Source organism: Nilaparvata lugens, chromosome 11 (assembly GCF_014356525.2).
Source record: "Nilaparvata lugens isolate BPH chromosome 11, ASM1435652v1, whole genome shotgun sequence".
NCBI lineage: Eukaryota > Metazoa > Arthropoda > Insecta > Hemiptera > Delphacidae > Nilaparvata > Nilaparvata lugens.
Window position 1 is genome coordinate 32,627,976 of NC_052514.1, and position 24,717 is coordinate 32,652,692.

A 24,717-nucleotide genomic window follows, 5' to 3' on the forward strand; every position below is an offset into this window, starting at 1 on the left:
GAAGTGATAAAATAAGAAATGAATTGATCAGAGGCACTGTAAAAGTTGGACCACTGGGAAAGAAAATGCAGGAGACAAGGATGAGGTGGTTTATTGGGCATGTACAGCGACGGGAGGATTATGTTGGACGAAGAGTGCAGGATTTGGTTTTGGATGGTGTGAGAGGACGAGGTAGACCTAGGATGAGGTGGGGAGATAGAATAGCGGCTGACTTGCGGGAGAGTGGTTGGAGGAGAGAGGAAGCGGGGGCGCGACAGTTGAGACCGACGACATTCGAGGCCTACGACCGTAGAGGACAGTTTTACAGTCCTCTACGGTCGTAGGCCTCGACTGTCGGGAGTGTACAAAAATTAGAGTGGCCTCAACTGTCGCCTAACGCAGGCGACATTTGAGGCCACTCTTTCAGGAGTCCTCCACCGTCGCTGGCCTCGAATGTCGCCGGTGTCTACCGTCGCTGGTCTCGACTGTCGCTGGTCTCTTCTGTCGTTTGCCTCGTTTGACATCGACCCAGAGGAAGCATTGGATAGGGCTTTGTGGAGAGGCAGACTAAGAGGAAGGAATGCCGACCCCATTTAAATGGGATAAGGCACAGCCAAAGAAGAAGAAGAAGAAGTAACTATGGGTAATATAGTTACTGTACCCCACACTACTCATAAGAATCTAATAGCACTGATAGCTTATTCAAGAATACACATAATAGTTTGAATACACATATTTTCAATATCCATTTTATATCCTGATCTAAAGAAGATATAACATTGAAATAATTATTGTAATTACAATATTGCAATAGAGTATGAAATAAATGTAATAATTAATTCAACTTTTGTGAATAAATGAACTTGGAATGGAAAAAATGAATAATGAAACTTATGAATAAAACATGAACTCAAATGAAAAAAAACGTCTTTATATTCATTGCATTTCTATATTATACAATATTTCATATTATATATTATAATTATAATTTGTTATTGTCAATGGAATACATAAATAATATAGGGACTGATTTTTGTTCTTTATAATTTGGCCACGTAACACTCAAAAGAATTGTTTTAGATGATAATTACCTATAGCCTAGAACGCCTGAAAGCCTATAACAAAATTAATCCTATTATTGTTGTATCACAATAACCATTTTGTGCTTAAAAAATACCAGACCTTCCTTTTACATTCAGTTATTTTTAACCCTCCAACATAAATTTATGATAACTGTTATGCTTGTGATATTTAGAAGATATCATAAAAAATTTATCGAATAACAGAAAAATAAGCCGCAAATTTAAGCAAGGCTAGAGCGAGAAGAGCACCAGGTGTTATTCCACTTGGACGAGCATGGAAAACGATTACCCTGTTACATTTGTGCTCTGCAGACGTTACACGTTTTTATCACAAACCTGAACATTGACTAGCAGTGCGCAGGTGCAATATTAAGGGTAATCATAGGGGTGGGGGATAGACTCTGCTGGTTACTCACACAATCGAAAGTTTTCTGGTTGTTGACAAAACAACGCCTGGTGAACGCTCTGGAAAACACGTAACTACGGCTCTCTTGTAAAGTAAACGTTTACAAGTTTTACATTTTTCTGATTTTGATGCCATTCATCAAGTTCTATTTATTTCAAATGTTTTATCAGTGATCCAGGAAACATGGGCGAGGAAGAAAATGAGATACCGGGTAAGTGAAAAAATATTTAAAAAAATGGGAATTGCATTTTTCTTTTGTTATGAAGGTTGAAAACAAGTTATGTGTCTAAAAATTATAAGATATGCTCATTATTTCCATATATTAATAGAATAACATTTTTTTTTATTTGATAAGAAGAGCACTGATTGTTTTACGATAATCTTAATCAGTGGTTATACAATCTACTTATAAGTCACATTTTTATAATTTTCGAAGTGAAATCATTAATTAATAAGTAATTATATTGGAAGACCAAGAGGCTCAAAAGTACATCATTGCTGAAAATGATTAAGTTAGTTTAATTGACAATTTTATTTTTAATAATAGTTTACATACTTTTCTATAAACATTGAATTTCTCAGCACGTGTTTATGTGGAAAACTAAAATAGACATTCCACCATTGACATATTTTATATTTATTGCAAACATCTGATAACTAGCATCTTCGTAGAAATTGCATTTGTATTTCGTATTTAATTCTAATTTGCATTGGAGTGTTTATAAATTTATTTAATTTACTTTACTATTTATATGCATTGCACTAATACTTTTACAAGTAGCCTAAATATGCATTGATAGTAAAAAAATTTTAAACAAAAAATTATATAGTGCAATAATAATTTTATTTATTGAAAACAATAAACTCTTTTAAAACGTAATGGAACATTTGAAATAGATTTTGTGATTTTTTTTATGTATGCTTAAAGTAGGCTAATGCTTCATTTTAAACATCAAGTTTTTATAATTGAGATTGAATATTCTAATTGATTGAAAATATCAAGATTGGTTGAGTTTAATACATTTGCAGCTACATAGTCTACAAACAGTTCGGTAATGGTGCGGAAAAGAATAGAGCTCTCTGATGACATACAAGTATAGTTTAACAATGTTAGTTTGGTGCTGTCTTAATAACGAATCATAATATCAATTCAAATTAATTTTATTGTTCTAACATTAAATAAAATGCATAACAAAGTCAAATCATATAGATAATTAGATTAATCTCCATATTATAGAATTCATTCACATTAAATAATTGACGGATTTATTTTAGACACAGGAGCAGTCTTCACGTTCGGGAGGAGTCGTTTCGCAGAGAACCTACCAAGTCATTTCTTTATTCGAAATGATCCCGTTGTAGACATATCCTGTGGGGAAGAGCACACTTTGGTTGTATGCCGTGAGTTTATAAAAACTTACTTTACAATTTTAGTTACACTGCTAGTTTGATTGGTCACACAACAATAACGTTTTTCATGTTGATTGTCCACTGAATCTTTACTTCCTGGGTATATTCCATTATAATATTAATTCAACAATATTATTAAAAAATAATCATATCAAATACTAAGCATACTAGCTTCAATTGAGTGAAATACAGTGTTCATTCTACCACTCATCATAATGATAATATTAAATTAGTTTAAAACAACCGTGAATTATTATAATCATGAATTTCAAACATTTTTCATCAGTGTAACCTGTTTGCAGATTGTAACAAGAGCGGATTTTCAGTTTTTGCCAGTAATATTTTAATAAGTTTGAACAAAAGACATGAAAATAAATTTTAAAAAGGTGAAAGAATATATCAAATGAAATAAGTATTGAGTAATCAAGAAAAATAAGATTCAGTATATGTAAACAGAATGCCAATGAGAGTAAATTGGAAGTTAATCTATCTGTATCAATAATATTAATGTGCAAATAAGTGTTACATACAATTTGAGAAAACGATATGTTATTCAAAAGGAATAATTCGATAATATTCTTAGAATGATAAGGTGCTGATAAAAATTTGAAGAAATATGTATTACATAGATATAAAGATCTAATATGTAGACCTTTATTGTATCTACATCTTAATCTATAATGTAGACCTTTGGAGTGGTCGTAGTCGAGTGGATCAGATGCTGGCTTTATGATTCAGAGGCCCGGGTTCAAATCCCGGCCCGGGCAAGATATTTATCTCGGGCCACTCCCGTGTTTCGGATGGACACGTTACTCGTCGGTCCCGGCTGCCTAAAAAGCAGTTGTTAGGTCATGTCAGAGGCCCTGAAATTGATCAGTTGCGACCTGAAAACTCTGACACCAGACCTGAGCCAGCCAGGTCACTCGATATTATTATTATGGAGACCTTTGTATCTATTGTCTAATGTTCTTCATCATGACTAATAGATACAAAAATAGAAAGCATGTGGGGTTGATAACGATATAAGAGATCAGAGTATTGTAATTTCTTTACAACACGATTTTGAAGATGAAAATTACACCTTATTTGCTTGTAAAATCAATACAACTCCTCGCTATATCAATGAATATGTAATTTTAGAAAAGATGTTTCCATAAGTCTCAACCAAATATAATTTATAGAAATAGTAAAACAGTATCATCTTTGCAAACTGTTGCTATATTTTTGCGTCGGAGTCTCAAAATGCTCAACTACCATCTATTGAGTCAAATTGAGAATAATGACACTGGCCAAAAATCGATATAGATGGGAAACGCGAAATGATCATTATCAGACATGCCACCCATATCGCATTACTGTAACTGCTTCTGCTTAAGCATTCACACCCGGCATGTTTTTCACGCATTTTAGGCTATACCGTATTGAGAAAAATTTGACAAAATAAGCCAGTAAACAGTAAAGTACCTATAAAATGATATTGTTCTGTTGAACAAAAGCTGAATTTATGAAAAGAGTTAGAAAATGATTTTATTATTCAGATTTGGAACAAATACGAATTGAAGTTTGATAATTTTAAACTAGCTCCAAGGTGAATACCGTATTGGATATCGCTTTAGGCCTATTTCTATTATAGTTCAATGACATAATAGAATTACTGTATGTAGTACGTATTCTTTTAAAAGAGAGTTGTTCATATTGCATTCATTAATTACTGAAGAATGGCAGAATAATTTACATTTTTTTGAATTTAGCTTAGCTTATATTCATCCTAAAATGGAAGATGGAAAGAATATGAAATTCTGCGTGATTCATCGTATATCGCTTATTTCCTGGACCATCTTTTGGCAATCAATAACTATGAACGCATCAAATTCATCTCTGAAACACTGATTTAAGCTACCGTATCTATTTTTCTAAATTTAACACTTTACTGCTGAAACACTGATGAACACTTTACTTTGATTACTACCAATTGATTGAGAAGAATAATAATGTAACTCTGTTGTAGTTCTGACACTGTGCTACTTGTAAATATTTGAAAAACACCTACTTTTCTTGGAGTGTTGAGGAATGCATTTCACTCCTGAAGAGGAGCTTCATCAGGCATAATGATAATGATAATGAGGCTGATGAAGCTCCTCTTCAGGAGTGAAATGCATTCCTCAACACTCCAAGAAAAGTAAGTGTTTTTTTCAAATATTTACAAGTAACACAGTGTCAGAACTACAACAGAGTTATTATAATAGTGTTTCGTCATGGAAAGCAACATCAATAATTATGCCTTCGGAATGATAAATTAATAGAATAGAATGACTGCCTATATTTTTGACCTAGGAGGGCGATGTTAGGGCACAGTCGGCCCTCTCTTAAACTTAACCCTCCAATACAATACTAAATTATAATTTAACAACGATAATTTACTCACTAAAAGAAAAAACAAAAAATATTTTAAATGAAAAAATAATAATGATAATAAATGCTTCATGACTAAGCACATATTATAGGAAGTCCGTATTGAGACGTAAATGAAAATATTGATTGTCAGATCATTTTATGATCCACCAAATAAAGCCAAGTATGACATGAGATACATTGACTTTTTAGCGGTACGAAGTTCGCCGAGCCAGCTAGTATAGATATAGATTCTATTTGAATTGACTGTCATTTAAATAAAATATAGATTCCCTTTAGATCCATAGATGATTTTCTAGAATGTGAAGAAAATCGTATCTATTGGTATTGGAGAAATATTCAGTAGCTTACGAGCTTTTCTATATTCTAAGTAAAACTAAAACACTGTACAACAAAGATTAAAAAAAAACAAACTAATTTACAAAATAATGAAAAACTTTAAATATTGAATGAAAGAAAGAAAAAAAAACAAAATTTCTAAGGAATGCATTTCCTTATAAAAAAAAATAAGACCAGTAAAATAAAAGTACTGCTACAAAATTTGTGATGTAAAAATGATATTGAGTGAGTAAATTATATCTGATTAATTATTTTAAATTATATCTGATATCCTATTATAAGCGAGCAATTTCTGTATTTTTATATCTGTGTATTTATGTTTAACGGATCTCGAAAACGACTCTAACGATTTTCACGAAATTTGGAACATAGTAGGTTTATGATATAAAAATTCGATTGCACTAGGTCTTATCCTTAGGAAAACTTGCTGAACGACATTAAAAGGATAATTCATCCTTGGCTGAAACAGCTGTGGATAGTAAAAAAGTGAGTGAGCGAGTGATAAATAAATAAATAAATAGATTTTATTGTCGTAGACCAATATAGGTAATTGACAAAGTCATGGTAATACAATTACGAAATAATAAAGTCAAAGCAATAGTTTAAAGTCACAAAGTAGAATTACATCAAGTAGAATCGAAAAACTCTGTCAAGCAATAGAAAGGTCTCAAGACCAGCCACTCAAAAAGTATTTTTTTAAAAATAACAATATTTTCACAACATTTGATATCCAATGGCAACTTATTGTACATTCTCAAGCCTATGCTGTCATAGTGTTTCATGCTTATGACAAGACGTTGATATGGAATATCAATGTGGTCTTTTTTCCTGGTGTCATAAGCATGAATATTGGATCTTTTATTCAAGCTATGGAGATTCTTTCTAGTGTGCATGATTACTTGAAATATATAGAGATTTATGACAGTCAATATTTTTGTTTTTTTGAAAAGAGGTCGACAGTGATCTAGATACCCTGCACCTGTCAATATTCTGATAGCCTTTTTCTGCAAAAGCAAGACCTTATTGATGTGGCAGCTGTTTCCATATACTAAAATTCCGTATGCAATTATGCTTTGGAAAAAAGCAAATATGAGCTTCTGAGGTATTTTTCCGGTACAAGATTCTTCAACTGCCTTAAAAATAGATAACCCTGGATAACCTAGCAGAAACGAAATTTATGTGGGGTTCCCAGGTCAACCTGTGATCAAACATTAAGCCTAAAAACTTTAAACTATTGTTATTGTTGTGTGTGTAATCCCTGAGACCAAATGTCATAAGCTGAGTTTCATCCTCGTTCAATTTAAAGCCATTAGCTCTGAACCACTTGGAAGCTTCCGCCAAGGTATCAGCTGTCATATTATATAAAGTGTGTGCATCTGAATGAGAATTAAGAAAAGTCGTGTCATCAGCATACAACACAGTCTTGCTGTTGATTGTGAGAGGAAGATCGTTTATCATCAATTCAAAGAGGAGTGGTCCCAATATTGATCCTTGGGGGACGCCGTACTTTACTTTAGCAAGGTCGGATCTCTTATTTCCTACACAAACAACTTGCTGGCGATCGCCAAGGTACGATCTAAAAAGACTAAGGCTCCTTCCACTGACTCCATAATAAGCTATTAAGCTATTTTTTCAAGCAAAATATCATGATTCACGCAGTCAAATGCCTTGCTCAGGTCACAGAAGGCAGCCTGAGCAAAGCACCTGTTTTCAAAAGACTCAATTACAAATTTTATAAGTGCATCAAAGGCGTCATTAGTGGATCTTCCCTTCACAAAACCAAATTGATGCTCCGATAGTACCCCAAGATTTACCAAGTATTCATACACCTGTATATACATGACAAATTTCTAGAACCTTGGAGAAGACAGGTACTATTTGGATGGGTCTATAACTGGAAGGTTCCTCTTTTGAGCCTTTCTTATGAACGGGAACAACTTTGGAGACTTTTAATACATCGGGGAAAACACCCTGTGTAATACACCTGTTTATACAAATGGTCAGTACTGGCACAACAGAGTGAGCAAATAGTTTTGAGAAGACAGCTTGATAAACCATAGAAATCTTCACTCTTCGAAACTTTAAGATTATGAACCACTTTAAAAATCATCTCTTGACTCACCTCATGAAAAAAGAATAAGCTATTTTGCACTTTATTGACATTATCATTGAGCAATGCACTGGCTGTAATTGATGGCTTGTCTATCTTCTCGTGCACATCATTTACTGATTGAATGAAATAATTATTAAGTTTGTTTGGTTCAGGAGTAGATAAGTTTACAACATTCTTGTTGGAGGATAAAGTTTTGATAATTTGCCATGCTTTCTTACATTTGTTATTAGAAGATTCAATGATTGATGCGACAGAATCCCTCTTGGCTTCATCCAATGAATTTCTGTACAGTGCTCTGCATCTAAGATAAAGTGTTTTCGAATGTTCGGTTTTTTGTTTTTTGAAGTTTTCATGTAAGAGAGTGAGTAGAATCTTAATCTTACCAAGTTAAGGTATCTTACCAGTCAGCCTTACATTTGAAATTCTTTCTATTATTAACTTGGGAAACTTTTTTTCTACATGTCTTTCTAGGGATAGTTAGATTGAAATAATATAAAACTGTATTGAGGAAGGATTCGAATATATCACTTGCATCTGACTTTTCCATGACAGCACACCAATTCACTAAATTTAGAGACCGATTAAATTGTAGTAATTTATCTTTAGTAACAGGTCTTGAAGTAATAGTGACAAAATCGTTAGAACTAGACTCAACAGAACCACAGGGCACACATATCGTGACACAATCATGATCAGAGTAGGAAAATCCTATGACACTTGAATTTATCATATCTGGTTGAACGTTTGAAAAAATATTATCGAGACATGCTTGGTCTCTAGTGGGCAGAGTATTGAAAATACGATGATTAAATTGTCTCAATAGATTTTTCAAATTATTGGAATGACAAGTTTCATGATTGACATCAAAAGCAGAATTAAGATCTCCACCAAGAACAATAGTAAGGTCATTATAGCATTGTCTAGACAAAAATAGAAGCAATTCCTCCAATTTGGTCAAAAATACTTTGGGATCTCCACAAGGAGATCTGTACAATGATACGATAATGAGTTTCCTGGCTCTAATAATAGTACAGGTGGCCTCAAACTCACGTTCAATACATAGAAAATTCAGACTCAATTCTTGACTTTGAGAGTAAAGATTCTTACCGACAAATATTGCAACTCCGCCATTTTTGTGTAATAATCTACAGTAACTACTTGATGCAATACATCCATTTTACTATATACGATTTCATCAGTAAGCAACCAATGTTCACTTATACCTATAATATCAATATCTTCATTAATTACAAAGTCATTGAGAACATTCAATTTACCTCTCAATCCTTGAACATTTAGATAAGCGATTCTTGTGTAAGGTATTGTATGTTTTAATGAGTCTAATCTATACCTATTTGAACTTGGATTGTTGAGTTTAAACAACTTTGCACAATGTTAGTATCTACCACAGAGTCTGTTATTAATGAGGGACTGCAGGAATGTTACAAAGTTCTGCATCGTCATTCAGTACTTGATCACGATCAGATGAACAACTTGAATCGAATCCTGATTGGTTTATAGAGTTTTTGAGTGAGTCATGGAAGGACACAGTAGTACTGGATTCCGGAACATCTGGGATATGAGCCGCAATGACGTCTCTATGATGGCGAACGTCTGGAGTAGACTCCTGAGTATGTGAAAAATCAAAAAATCGCATCCCCGAAATTCATAAGATGACATATAGCCAGCTTTGAAATATGAACACGATCATTTTAGAGAATAATTGTGTTCTGTTTATCAATATATAAAAATAACGAGCGAAGCTCAGTGCCCCGATATTATAAGTTATATCAATTGTTTAGTCAATAATATTGGTGCCACATACCATGCAAACAAATATGACGCATGATATATTTGTAGAAGGGTGAAAACTCTAGGAATGATATACACCATTTTTTTCAAATATAAGACATCAAGCATGTTTGAAATCATTTACTTAAATTTAAAAAGTATTACATTACAATATGTGGGAGAAAAGTTAATGTAATGATTCAATACTGAAAGCTGAATCAACAAGAATAAAAATGATTAATTAAAGACAAATTCTTGAGACAAGAAAATTGTTAAATCAATCCATTGATTTCCACAACTCAATCAAAAATGAATGTTTTATTAAAGAGCAATGAACCCGGTATCTAATTCGGTAGCGAGCAGGCAATTTACAGGACAGAATCTGGAAAATAGGAATTGTGGGTCAGACTGAGGGCAGTGCTTCATATTGTGACATCAATCAATAATCTGGCCATCATCTTTTTGTCAGTTATTCATTGATGACCGTTCATCGGTCAGCTGATCGACTCATGCCTCCCGAATCAATATTGATTGACAATCAATTATTGACGGACGCTTCCGTATACCTACTACTATGTTTACTTTGATGGCTCCTAGGCTGCTTCCTCATATATACGATGGGAGGTACCTGCTGCCATTAAGCCTAACCCGGTATTCTGACAAATATTTGTCTGGTTTATTGCGTTCTCAATTTTTTATTGCTAACGACGTTCAATTTCGTTCGCAGTGGCCTTCAGAAATAATGCACATTTTTGAGTACCCTTCACCTTCACCTTGCCTTCCCCATTGTAGATTTTCCAGACATTTTTTGTCAACAATTGCGTGAGGAATATACGCAGTAGAAAAACGTATAATGTTGGCTATAACAGATAAAAACAAACTTAAAGATGATTAGTGGATATTTTTAGGGGAAACCTGGAATTGAATATTATTGAATTTATTCATCGCCAATAAAATAAAAAATACCTTATTTTGCAATGAAATTTCTTGTACGGTATATTTATTCATTGTACAAAACACTATAATCATAATACTAATCAAATAATAATGACCATGGAGGAAATCTAGGCTGAGTCTGTTCTATTTCTCTCCAACAATTTTGATAAAAAATGTCCAAAGTATTATAAGGCTATGAAATCACACACTGCTTCGCCACTTGATTTTCGGTCCAGGAATATAATATCGGGGACCGAGCTTCGCTCTGGAGTACAAAAGCATAAAACATTAATTACGAATGAATAAATTATAATACCATTCATAGTTCATACAGAAATGTTTTATCTAATCACAGTAAATTGAGATTAATTCCCAGAAGAATGCAACAATTTTCTTCACAAAGACCCGGTTGCACAAAAGCCGGTTAAATTTCAATCCTGATTGATTTCACGTGAACGAAATCAGAGAAGACCATTTCAAAAAGATGGATCTACTGGAATTAATCAAGATTGAAAATAATCCGGCTTTTTTGCAACCGGCACTAAGTACCTGATTGAATGATTACAAAAGTTCCAAAGCTGAGTCATAATTTTGACACAGTCCCACACACATGAACTCGCTCACTCACTTCCATCATCAACAGACGACGAAATAATTATTAGCAGCTGTTTTTTCAAGGATGAATAATAATTATCCTTTTAATGTCCTTCAGCGAGTTTTCCCAGGGATGAGACCTAGTGCAATCGAATTTTTATACTATAAACCTACTATGATCTGAATTTCGTAAGAATCGTTAGAGCCGTTTTCGAGATTTGGTGAAATACAAACATCCAAACATATAAACAGAAATTGCTCGTTTAATAGTATAGGATACGTATAATACAAATAGATAGGTAGCAGAACACAAGCGATACAATACAGATTGAGTCAAACAGAATGACCCAATTTCAAACAATTTTATTGAGGTGAATAAAAACGATATTGTCAGTTCCACATTATTTATTTGAGCCGAACTGAAGTTTCAATGCACGACATCATCTGTCCACAATATCTCTGTTCATAGTGTAAATTATATTGATAAAAAAAAAACAAAACAAATTACTCACAGAAGTATCAAGTTCATGATGGTTTATTATAAACATGATGGTTCTTTACATGCTCCCTCCTTTTGGACACTTTTGTTCCCTCCATGGACGACACTTACAAATACGTACGGTAGGGTCCACAACAAGCCATGATTGCAGAAAATGCTCGAGAAACCTTCACTTGGGTGAATCTCGTTCAAGCTCCAAAATGATGAGATTTTTTGGTTCTCCATATACTGTATACGAACAATTCATGTCGATTGACTCACATGAAACGTTGCCTCACAGCTATGAACGAGGTTTGCCTAAATAAACACATTTTTTGTTATCAACATATAATATTCATTAATTTTGAAAAAATATGTAGAGTTTTATCACACTACAAATACATTGTCAGTATTGTGGCACACATTTTACGAGTAATTATCATGAATATCATTGTTTTTTTTACTTTTTGTGTAGCTGTGAAGTTGATATTGTGGTAATTATTCATATTAAATAAAAAGACTAAAAAATGGTCAAAACCACAAATTTTGTGGTTTTGTAATTTTTTTTATCGAATATCAATGTGTTGATAGCTCACTGTAATGCAACTCCTAGGATCATAATTTTATGAACCATCTACGTTTAATACTAATCTACGACGATTACATAAAAATATGGTTGCATTTATTATAATGTGTTTCATTCCGGGTTTTAAACAATAAAAATTTTCTTTATCTTTTCAGAAAATGGAAGAGTGTTTGGCTTTGGAGGGAACGAATTTGGTCAGCTTGGATTGGGAACAACTTCTCCTGTATCAAAGCCTAGTTGTATCAAGAGTAAGCAATATTTTATATGATCATTCACAAAGCTGGATTCGCACACGACAGTGAAAATATAATTCCGATAAGTTCTAATAGTATTATTCATACTCAATGAATAGTTGTAGTCAAATTAGAACTCGTGTGAATTATATCAGAGACAAATAAATAGACAATTAAACAATATCTTTACTCTATGATTATATTTTCACTGTTTACTATCACTGTTATGTGCAAATTCAGCTTCATACTCTGGTATGTTGTCATATATCTAGTCAACCTCATTTTTGTTATTTTGGAATCATGATTGATACTCCGTGACTCACTCAATAAAACAAAAACAAAGGAGGAGATATATTTAAAAAAATATGTTGAAAATTACGATGATCTTATTAAACAGTTTGTATTGATGTTGTATATCTCATCATATGAGATATTATTAGATATTATATTATCTCAAGGCATACAATTCTATCTATATAGGTTCATCTACATATGCATTTCAATATCTATGGAGTAGGTGGAGTAAATTTGAAAAAATATTTAATGATATTGCAGGTTCTAGAAGCAAATTAGGTAATATTATAATGGAACTGAACAATTTTCTCAAACCTGTACAAAATCAGGTAGATGGGAATAGTAATGTATCATACTGTATAATTTGATCAAGTTGATAGATTCAATAGAAAATGATCGACTAAAATTCTATGGAATGAGGCATGAATGAATAAGGTTCGTTTGGACAATGAAGTTGCTTATTATTAATATATTAATTTACGATAGTTGAATAATTAATTTCTTACTTTTCAGGTCTGAAACCAGAAAAAGTCAAGAGAATAATATGCGGAAAAACGCATTCCTTGGCTCTTACAGGTAACTTGATCCATACATCCCATTCAAAAAAACTGGATCCTATTATTCTATTCTCAAGTATTAATAATTAATGGGTAGTAATTTGATCTAGAAAAATAATCATTTCATTCTATATAGGCCTAATGTGTTTACATAGCCTACCCATGTTTGTCAACTACAGCTGTAGAAAGTTAACTTCTTTTCAAGTACGGTACTGTATTATTTGTATTATAACGCCTCCTCTAAACACGGATTTGTTCCACATTTAAGAAATAATTTTCATGGGAATGTATTGGAATGTACACCTTCTAAAAATTAAAAATAATTTGAATTTGAAAAAAATATGCAACGTTTATATACAGAGTGGCCCAAAAGTCATTACCCATCATAAAGGATAGGATACAATTTTATAAAAGCATAGGTAATAAGGCATAAGGCCTTAGGCTGAGCACACACCAGTTAGTCAAGACAAGACAAGACACTTTTAGTTACAATACTTCACATAGTTGCTTATGAAGACATGTCTAATTGCAATGACTAATCGGTGTGTGTTGCTTCATAAGCAACTATGTGAAGTATTGTGACTAATCGTGACTAGTCGTCTTGACTAACTGGTGTGTGCCTACCCTTAAGGCATAAGGTATAAAGGCATAAGGCAATACAATAGCCTTTTGGGTACGGTAGTGAATTTAGGATTTGTTTGTATATTTTTGTATATTATACTCATACATATTAAAGTTTGTATATAATTTTGTATATACCCATATTCATACAAATAGCACTAATGACATTTGAATAGGTACAAAAATTACAGAATATTTACGGTAAATTAATCTTCATTTCCAATTGAAGGGGTTTGATACAAGGGGTCCAAGTGACATATTGTTAGTTTCGAGAAAATTGAGCCTAAAGTTTACTTACATTAACTAATTCTTCATTCATGAAATGAATATAGAAATGATATTCACCTATTCCTATAACTATTCAGTATACTTTTACCAAATCAAACGTACAGTTTCATGTCTCAAATTGCTCTCCTTTATCAATTATCAGCTAAATAGTGATAAAAAGAAGTATAACTTGTACCCCTTGTTTACCAAACAAAACTTTATTGTCTGGCTACACATAAATCTATCAAATTTACCAGCAATTAAACAATGATTAATGACCTCATTGCAATATTATCTGATTCGCTAATTGGTTCTTGAGGTATCTTTTGCTTGGTGACATGGCTTAATCAAGGTTAAATTTAATTTGATGAATACGAGCTACCATTGTCCTGTAAACAAGGGATCCAAGTCACTTGGACCCCTTGTTTAATCGAATAAACAGCTGTTTGAAAATGGAGTTTAAAAATTTTACACCAGATGACAGCACTTATTAGACTTACGCTTATACCTCTTGTATACTAGATTTTTACCACTTTCAGCTATCGATTACTGTAGCTAACTCAAAAAAAAAAAAATTGAAAAATGTCACTTGGACCCCTTGTATTCTGACCCCCTCAATTATAGAATACAATATCTGATTTGAAAAAGAGCTATGACCTCAGCGACACAGTATCTTTTTCATTTTATGGTTATCCAATTTTAATGATGTGCTTTAAAAAAATAAAGAACAATTCATTGTTTTCACAAATTATGACAATGGTTTCAACTGTGGTACAGGGAACGGAAAATTGTACGCTTGGGGGAACAACAGTGATTGTCAACTGGGTATTGGAAGTGAGGAGAACTGTAGCACCCCAAAACAAGTGGAATTGAATGATGTCAACGAGCCTATAGCCAGCTTAACAGCAGGAGCACAGCATTCTGCTTTATTGACTGGTGAATATAAACGTCATTATATCATTGTTTCCATTTAGAATAGTTGTGACATGTTTCATACATCACTGGAGCTCTGCTCTACTAGGTGGTTTTATGTGAAATTATAAAATAAAAATTTATCAACGACACGATCATAGTTTTTCCAATTAAAAATTGAAAACACAAAATGTAATGTGCTCCAATTTGTGAATTATAAATATTAGAAGAATTTCCAACTAGCGGATTGTACGAATGGTTTCATTTATTAATTTTATTCTTCGGAATGAACTTATACGGAATTTAAAAACACTATCTTGAGTATTTTTTTAAAGTTAAACAAGTTTTTCTAATATTGGTGAATATAAAATTGGAGTTTACATGCAAATTAACCACAAATTTCGATGTTTGATAACGAAATACAAAATGTGCAGTGTGTTTCAAATGCAGAGGCTTGAAAATCTCTTGATGACTCTCTTCTAAGGTTATTCTGTTAATCCTTGAATAATTCCACAACTCTTCATTCTCAAATTATTTTTGAAATTCTACAATATATACTCTACTCCAGTATCTAAATCTTGAAGAAAGTTCAACTTTGCTTGCTTTATTGCTTATCTTGATACCATGAACTCCCCTCTTTTTCCTAGCTTTACAGGGTAAGCTTTGGCTTCCTCCACAACATTCCTCCAAGCCTCTCTGTCTTCAATCAATCTTCACCATCCTCTATTACGTCAACAAATAAAAGTCATTCTATTCAAACCCAAATTTATTAAATCATCTTTGATCTAATCCTCCCATCGTATTCTCAGTCATGAACTCAAAATTAATAATTGTTTCAAGTGTTTGTGTTTTGTTTCAATGTGGAAATTAGTGAAGAATTGGAAAGTCGCACATAACCTTTATTTGGACAATTTATTTTATGAAATTGGGATGAAAATAAGTTTTGGACTATAGTCTGTTTCTTTGTCCTTAAGTTGATTGTAAATGATAAATAAATGAATAAATAAATAAACTCTCCTGGAATCTAAAAATATAAAATGTTATTTATTTATTTCAAAAGGGCTGTTTGAAATTTTAATCAAATAGAACCATTGATAGCCCATTTTTGTTCTCTTTTAGACACTACTAGTTTTGGCAAATCACGCTATTATCAAGTGTTGAAAAATTATGAATAAAATTTTTCTTGATGTTATAACTTTTCAGATGGAGGCAAGGTTTACATATGGGGCAGCAACTCTTGTGGTCAACTGGGTCTGAGCGATGGAATCAAGAAATGCAGCAAACCAACACGACTCGCTGTCAAGGAGAAAGTGTTGCAAATTGCATGTGGATATATGCACACACTCATGCTTACAGGTATCATTATGAACAAATCATTAGCAACCAATTGAGCTTGATAATAGATAACATTCACTGATAGACAATGGATAAAGAATACCGCAGTAGCAGTTCAAATATCACAATTATTAGAAGTTTAGATTCAATCAAAACTGCAATTATCAATACACATGATCAAATATCTTTGCAACGATCTTCTTTGTATCTATTATGACAATATTCAACTGTTTATAGTGAAAATGCGTTGTTTAATACCCTATCACATTATACTATTATAGACTACTACCTACTATATTATCTTATATTATTTTGTCTGACACAGTTGACAGCTCAAATTTATATTGTATTTTATTAAATAATAACTATTAACAACATAATCTAAAGCATTTAAAAATGTACTTTACTGTTTCATTTGGGTGGGTCGGATTGATTTGGCCATTATGAAAGCGCCGCCACTGTTTGTCTCATACTCTCATCCAACGTAATATGATACAGTAAGTCAGTAACGGTTGTTAAATAAGTAATTCTGTGACAGATATGTATCTACTGAAATTTTTCCACAGATTGATAATAAATCAGCGTGAAATGTTCAAGTAATGATGAAAAAAACGAAGATAAATAATTCGAAGTTAGGCTACATTACTAAATTTAAGAGCAAAGAATCCATGTATGATGAAATGAAATATTGAATAATATGCATTAAAGGAAAACAGTTCTATATATGGAAAAATGTGCTTGAGAAATGAATTGGATCCAATTATTATTCATTTATCTATGAACAGAACCACAAATCATAATATACAATATGATTGGGAGAGAACAACAGGAATAAATTGAACAAATTAAAAAAACCAGCATTCACAATAATTCTATAAAGATATTAACATAGAGAAAAAATAGCGTAAGTAGATATCCCATGGTACAGGGCGTTTATGTCGCAACTTTTACTGTTATCCCAAGCCGATTACTGTCGATTATTGTTGATTTTTACTGTTTTGACCGGGTAAGAGTGTATGAACGGCACAATATGAGAGACTACCAGCGTCATAAAGCTTCACGGGAAAGAACTACGTGGGCTATCGGCTTGAGATAACAGTAAAAGTTGCGACATAAACGCCCTATGCCATGGGATATCCACTTATGCTATTGTTTCTCTATGATATTAATTAGCATTATTAACGTTTAAAAGCCCTACAGAAGTACAGTAGATCACAATTGATTATATAGTACTCATGAATAGACTTTTACAGAGGAGAAATACTTGTTGGTGTTTGGAGAAGGCTCATCAGGCAAGCTGGGTCTTGGAGGAACCAGTTCAGTTCCCATGCCAATACCTCTGAAATTCGACAAAAACGTCACTTCAATTGCTGCTGGGGGTAATCATAGTCTAGCACTAACAGGTGAGTCAATGAAAAACAATAATTTATTTATTTATTCAGTCATGTACAATACACTTATATGTGAGAAGGCACAACAGGCTTATGCCCAAAACTGTCCTCTCTCAAATTTTTACTACAGTCCAAATTAAATTGTAGATTAAGCTAATATCACTTATTAAAATAACAATTTATTCACACTTCAAAAAACAAACACATCATCAATTACAAATAGATACAATATGAATTCGATTTAGAGTTATATACTATGTTTGCTTATAAAATAACAATTCACACTTCAAAAAACTAACAAATCTTCAATCCAAAATAAATATCATGAATAACTAAATCTCATAATGATAGTCAATTATTTGGATTTTGTTATTAAGGCTGTGCAAAGGCTAAAAATAAACTTTCTACTGGTGATATTTTTCAAAGTTTTTCGATTTGTATATCATCAAGCTATCAAAATGTAAAAGTTTTCACAGGAAAACATTTTTTTCCGATCATTACTTTTTGAGATATGAGCGGCTAAAGTTTACATTTTCGGAACAGAACATTTCAAATTCGGTAAGAGATAAATCCATGAGATTTGAAGGATAGATTCTTCATGGTATTGTTGATCTAGTTGAACAAAAATTTTCTTAAAATATCAGTTTTTGAGAATGCTATTCAATTTACTAAAAATAACTCATAGTTGAGTTATTTTTGGTTATTTGAATAACCTTCTCAAAAATTGATATTCTAAGAAAAAATTTTTTTACTAGATCAACAATACCAATATACCATGAAGAATTTATCCTTCAAATCTCATGGATGTATCTCTTACCGAATTTGAAATGTTCTGTCCCAAAAATTTAAACTTTAGCCGCTCATATCTCAAAAAGTAATGATCGGGAAAAAAAATGTTTACCTGAAAAAACTTTTTCATTTTGATAGCTTGATGATATACAAATCGAGAAACTTTGAAAAATATCACCAGTAGAAAGTTTTTTTTTAGCCTTTGCACAGCCTTAATAACAAAATCCACATAAATGACTATCATCATGAGATTTAGTTATTCATGATATCTATTTTGGATTGAAGATTTGTTAGTTTTTTGAAGTGTGAATTGTTATTTTATAAGCAAACATAGTATATAACTCTAAATCGAATTCATATTGTATCTATTTGAAGTTTAATTTCAACCTTTGCACAGCCTTAAGACTATTGAATGAAATTAAAATTAGAAATGGAAACAGAAGGTCAAAGAATAATGTTAGAGATTCTCATTCCCACACAGCAACAGACGGAAAAAGTCAAACTTCTGCATGAAGACATGAGCAGATATATGCATACAGACGGGCATCTGTGTGCGTTGCAACATGGGGAGGGATTTTTGCCCCGTCTGTCTGCTTGCTGTGTGTGTTTGCCTTTACATTTCACATACATGCCTGATTTCTAATCTGTATTATTAATTTGACTTGATTTTGATGTGTATTTGCTTTTTGTTTCAGATGAAGGCGACGTATATGCGTGGGGCAATAACGAGCACGGTCAGCTTGGATTTTCTGAAGAGAAGACTGAGATTACCAATCCGATTCTGGTCACACCTTTGCTGAATGTCCGGGTCGCCCAGATTGCATGTGGACAGAGCCATTCTGCATTCACTTCTGGTAACTAATTTCTAATTTTTCAATAAATATTTGAAGAAAACACTCGCATATTGTCGATTGTGACACATAATATACCGTAACTACATAACCCAGATTTGGAATGTAGAATTAATTGAAATATGAACAATTCTTCTATAGTTTTAGCTTTGGATTTCTGATAAGAACTGATTGATGGTTCCCAATAATATATGATACATTTTGAACAAATAGTGTGAAAATAGTTTATAATTCATGAATATTATTGGGTTTTTGTGATTGGATGCCATTTTTATAAATTTTCATTTAGCTGGTAATGCAAAAATCAAGTGAATGTGTCATTTTTTATTGTTATTTTATTTTGTAGAAACTCCCATATGCGGTCAAGCTTTATAGCTTTGCATATGTGTAATTTAATCAGAAGAATTCATTAATATTAATTTTTTATTGTTTATTTGTTTATTGCATTATTACAAGAATTGTATTATGAGTTTTTCTGATAAATAGAATCATTATTTTATTTTGGACAAATGCCTGTTAGGCCATTTTGAAAATTATAATAATGTACAATATCAAATAAATAGTTGAATAAATAGATTCCACTTGTTAATTTGAAGACTTTACTGCAGATTTGTAGATTCACCAGACACATTTTCAACAGTAGTACTGTGTTGATTACAGCGATTTGGCAGACAAATGAAGAAGAGGAATATATAAGTGTTTTATTTCATATTATCGTTTCACTTTATCACCAGAAATTATACAAATAACAATACTCTATCCAAATCTGGTATAGTATGAGTTATATTGAAAAAATATAATCAGAGTTTTTCACTTAGTCAATCACTTATTCCATCAAAGTCTAAAAATAGGTTTACACTTCTAGACACATATAAATGTTGAGAAACTTCTCCATCTTCAGGTGAAATGAATAAGATATTGTCAGTTTTACATGAAAGATACATGTAAGTTCTGCATGCGGAAACGACAATGACTTATTAATTTGAGCTTGATTCTGAAGGCTTGAATGATAATCTATATAAATAAAAATCGTGCCTCAAATTTTGACATTCAATAACTTTTTTATGTATGCACCGATTATTTTTTTAGTAGTGTTCGTTATGTTCAGGACCAGGTTTATGGCCTATCAAATTTATAATCCGACTTCAGGACTCTTTCCTATGGTCCTTCAAAGTTTACATGTAATCCTTATGGGAGAAGATTTTTGAGCTGGTCACACACAGAAATAAGAAAAAATCTGGTGTGGCGCACTCACACAACTTTCCTTGCCGTTATGAAAATTGATCAACTGACGCTAGTGTTCCCGCGCTTATAAAATCTACTATTCTAAGATCTGAGACAGCTGGTGACAGGACAATAGCGCTCCAGACACACGGAGTCTGCTATCTCTTCATAGTTTGCAATTAAATAATCTTTTTTTCTCGCATTTCGAGCTTATTTTCAATTTTAGGTGAAAATGTTACTGAACATAAATTGTAGAGATATTCATGCTGAATCTTTTCCACTAATTTTTTTTTTGTTTAAATTGTATCTGAAGCCTGATAATTGAGAATCTAAAATCAAACTTTGCATAGATGGGGCGGTGCTCCTGACATTTTTACAGATATGGGACTTGTGGCAGTCAATAGAGCTTATCAATGACTTTTTTAGGTATGAATTTTTGATGAAAATCGTTGGAGCCGTTTTCGAGAAAATCGCGAAAAACCCTGTTTTTGACAACATTTTCGCCATTCTAGCCGTCATCTTGAATTGCATTTGATCGAAATTGTTCGTGTCGGATCCTTATGGTGTAAGGACCTTAAGTTCCAAATTTCAAGTCATTCCCTTAATTGGGAGATGAGATATCGTGTACACAGACGCACATACACTCATACACACACACACATATAGACCAATACCCAAAAACCATTTTTTGGACTCCGGGGACCTTGAAACGTATAGAAATTTAGAAATTGGGGTACCTTAATTTTTTTCGGAAAGCAATACTTTCCTTACCTATGGTAATAGGGCAAGGAAAGTAATAAGCTGTTATTATCATTGCATCATCTAACAGCCGTCGGTAGATAGTAGACAAGAGTGTGTGCTGCTCCATAACCGCCCATGTATTTTATTCTAAACGCCCCGACTAAAAAAAATGACTATGTGATTAAGCATCTAAAGTTACCAGCTGTAATAAACAGGTCACTCGTGCTTGATACGGTAGTTTGGAGTTGAAGTGTAGTTGATTAGTACCAGCTGTAGATAATGGTTCTTTAGAAGACCTATACCATAGCCTACTATAGATAGGAGTAAGCCATGTAAGTTATCTAAAGTAAGCCATGCCTATACAAATAAATTAGTCCCCTATCATTGAGAAACTGGAAAATGTTGGGAAAAAATAATTCACCTCATGAAAGAAAGTTGTTCATATCGCACCATTAATTACTGTAGAATGACAGAATAATTTACAATTTTCTTTGAATTTTGCTTAGCTGATATTCATCCTAAAATGGAAGATGGAAAGAATATGGAATTCTGTGTGATTCATCGTACATGGCATAATTCCTGGACTATCTATTGACAATCAAAAACTATGAACGCATCAAATTCATCTTTGAAACACTGATTTAATTTATCTATTTTTTTCAATTCAACACTTTACTAATAGATATTACTACATTACTAAGCACGTACGAAGTACGTATTGAGATGTAAAAGAAAATATTGATTGTTAGATAAATTTCATGATTCACCAAATAAAGTCAATTATGACATGAGATACATTGACTTTTTGGCGGTACGAAGTTCGCCGGGCCAACTAGTACAGTATAATACAAGTAGGCCTATATTTGATCAATATAGTTCGAAAACTGGAATTATAATTTCTATATTGATGTCACAACCTTAATAGAGATTGAAAAGAGGCTTAAAAAGTGAATGCTAAGAGTGAATACATAAAAATCAATGAACCGAACATTTAAACATATATAAGACAATATTTATTGTTGGGCAACACTATAAAGCCCAAGGATGTAATATAAAAACAAGAATATTATATTTATTGTAATCGTTTTCAATTGGTTATCGAAGGGAAGAACATTATTGTAGTAATGATTTTTCAAAATGTTTGTATTTTACGGTCTGTATTTTAAATCTAAAATTTTCAGATAATGGCGAACTGTACACTTGTGGCGAATCAAAGTATGGCAAACTCTGTTCTGATTCAGAATTGAAATCTGATATAATGGGCTCGAGGACGTTGCCGTTCAAGGTCAATCGCTTCAAGACACTCAAAGTTCAAAAGGTAACTTAATTACATTTTAGAACTAAATTTATATGTGTAACATTAAATGATTGAACAGTGGTATCCATCATTTGTAATAAATGATTGGTGACCTGTTATGTAAAAGTAATTATTTAATCAAACATGTTCAAAAATCTTTAAGGAAGGAATTTAAACAAGTAATGACTCATGTGTACTAGCAATCAGTTCAAACATCTCGACTTACCCCTCGAATGAAACAACTAATTGAGCAAACATAGAGAAATCAATCATTTCAATTACCACATTAAAAACCTTCGAAAAAAAGGGGGCGTTCCACCAGTTCCCAGACGGGAACACTGTAAAATTGTTGTTGCGTAGCATTTGATGGTAGAACAAAAGCAGTTGAATTTTTAAATATTATCAACTAAATGTTTTTTCGGAATTTGAAAAGAGAACATTTTTATTAGGAGTCAGATTTATTTTATTGAAATGAAAAAATTTCTGTGAGAATTAATATGAATTTTTACATATTTCGGTTTTATAAAATTAGTTATGCTGCATCTATTTTAATACAAAACAATTAAGAAAGGTTATGAATTTTTGAGAATTTAATCGATTTGAAAAATTGAAATAAACTTGTTCCCAATGATTTTACAAAACTAATCAGAATTGAGTTGGACTATTTTATTATTGTTTTTTTTATTTAAACAAGTTATATGACAGTTTAAAAACATGATTCAAGGCATAATTAATTTGTGATTTCTAAAAAATAAAACAATATAGAAAAATAAATTGAAATTGGAACGATACCGTTATACAGTTGATGTCCATCCAAAGTTGACATGGTCTGAATGGAAAACCAGGGGATGTCCAGCCACGGGTTAGCTCGATCTGTCTCTGGAGGTAGGCGATGGAAAAGTGTAAAATTATTCAGAAAAAAAGTGGAAAGCTTTTTCCACTAGCTGGCTGGAGGGGAGACTAGAATGCTAGCCCCACTTCTACCTGTCCTTAGCGTCTTTACTCTGTCAGCCAAAACTGTCTGATCAGCTTTTAGTTTTTAAAGTTGAAAAAAATTATTTCTCTTCTTAAAGAAGAAACTGATGTTTGGGGGTTTGTCAAACCTTCTAGCTCATGAAATATGTTATGGGTACACTACTTTTTCTTAAAATTCTACTCCAAGATCAATATACATACACTATGCGAAAATTAAAAGTTCTAAAGGTATTATTTACATTTTTGAGGTGAATATTGATATGCTGATAAATATTTTTTCTTAAATTCCACTCTCCTAGTTCAATATAGATATTTGCGGGATTTGATATGTTAATAAATAGGTACACTACTTTTTCTTAAAATTCCACTCTAAGATCAATATGTAGACTATACAAAAATTAAAAGTCCAAAAGGTATTATCATAGAGAAACAATAGCATAAGTAGATATCCCATGGTATAGGGCGTTTATGTCGCAACTTTTACTGTTATCTCAAGCCAATAGTCCACGTAGTTCTTTCCCGTGAAACTGTGTGACGCTGGTAGTCTCTCATATTGTGCCGTTCATACACTCTTACCCGGTCAAAACAGTAAAAATCGACAATAGTCGACAGTAATCGGCTTGAGATAACAGTAAAAGTTGCGACATAGACGCCCTATACCATGAGATATCTACTTACGGTATTGTTTCTCTATGGTATTATTTACATTCTAGATATAGTTAATAAATAGTTGAACTATTTTTTCTTAAAATTCCATTTCCCAAGTTCAATATATGTACACTCTATGCGAAATTTGAAAAATTGTCCATTCATAATGTTTTTCACTAATTGCTCTTAAATTCTATTATTGAACGTTAATGGATTTAATTATCATCAGTGTATTTTATTGAAAAATGTGGTTTGATTTTGTTTGATTAGGTGGCTTGTGGAGGCTGTCACACTATGGTGCTGGCAATTCCAACCAACAGGCAAAAACAGGGACAAGTGAATGGGATTGTTGATAAAACTAACAAGGAGAACGACTTAGCCAAAAAAGGTATATCGGAGACCTCAATCGAAGGACTGGTGAGCTTAATCGACTTTTAATAGTATTCCTGTTGTATG

At 32.4% G+C, this 24,717-nt stretch overlaps 1 protein-coding gene across 3 annotated transcripts in view; it reads left to right on the top strand.

Annotated features, from left to right (window-relative positions):
* The first annotated feature begins 1,463 nt into the window (after nt 1-1,463).
* Nucleotides 1,464-24,717, top strand: part of LOC111063736 (X-linked retinitis pigmentosa GTPase regulator) — a 32,629-nt gene continuing 9,375 nt past the window's right edge. For all 3 annotated transcript variants that reach the window (XR_005572509.1, XM_039438253.1, XM_039438254.1), the window contains exons 1-10: nt 1,464-1,678; nt 2,743-2,868; nt 12,282-12,374; nt 13,167-13,229; nt 14,876-15,034; nt 16,214-16,366; nt 17,599-17,748; nt 19,221-19,379; nt 22,523-22,659; nt 24,532-24,678. Coding sequence is in view for 2 of the 3 variants with exons in the window: in XM_039438253.1 (XP_039294187.1) it covers nt 1,651-1,678; nt 2,743-2,868; nt 12,282-12,374; nt 13,167-13,229; nt 14,876-15,034; nt 16,214-16,366; nt 17,599-17,748; nt 19,221-19,379; nt 22,523-22,659; nt 24,532-24,678 (1,215 nt within the window). In the remaining variant the exon portion in view is untranslated. The remainder of the gene's footprint in view (nt 1,679-2,742; nt 2,869-12,281; nt 12,375-13,166; nt 13,230-14,875; nt 15,035-16,213; nt 16,367-17,598; nt 17,749-19,220; nt 19,380-22,522; nt 22,660-24,531; nt 24,679-24,717) is intronic.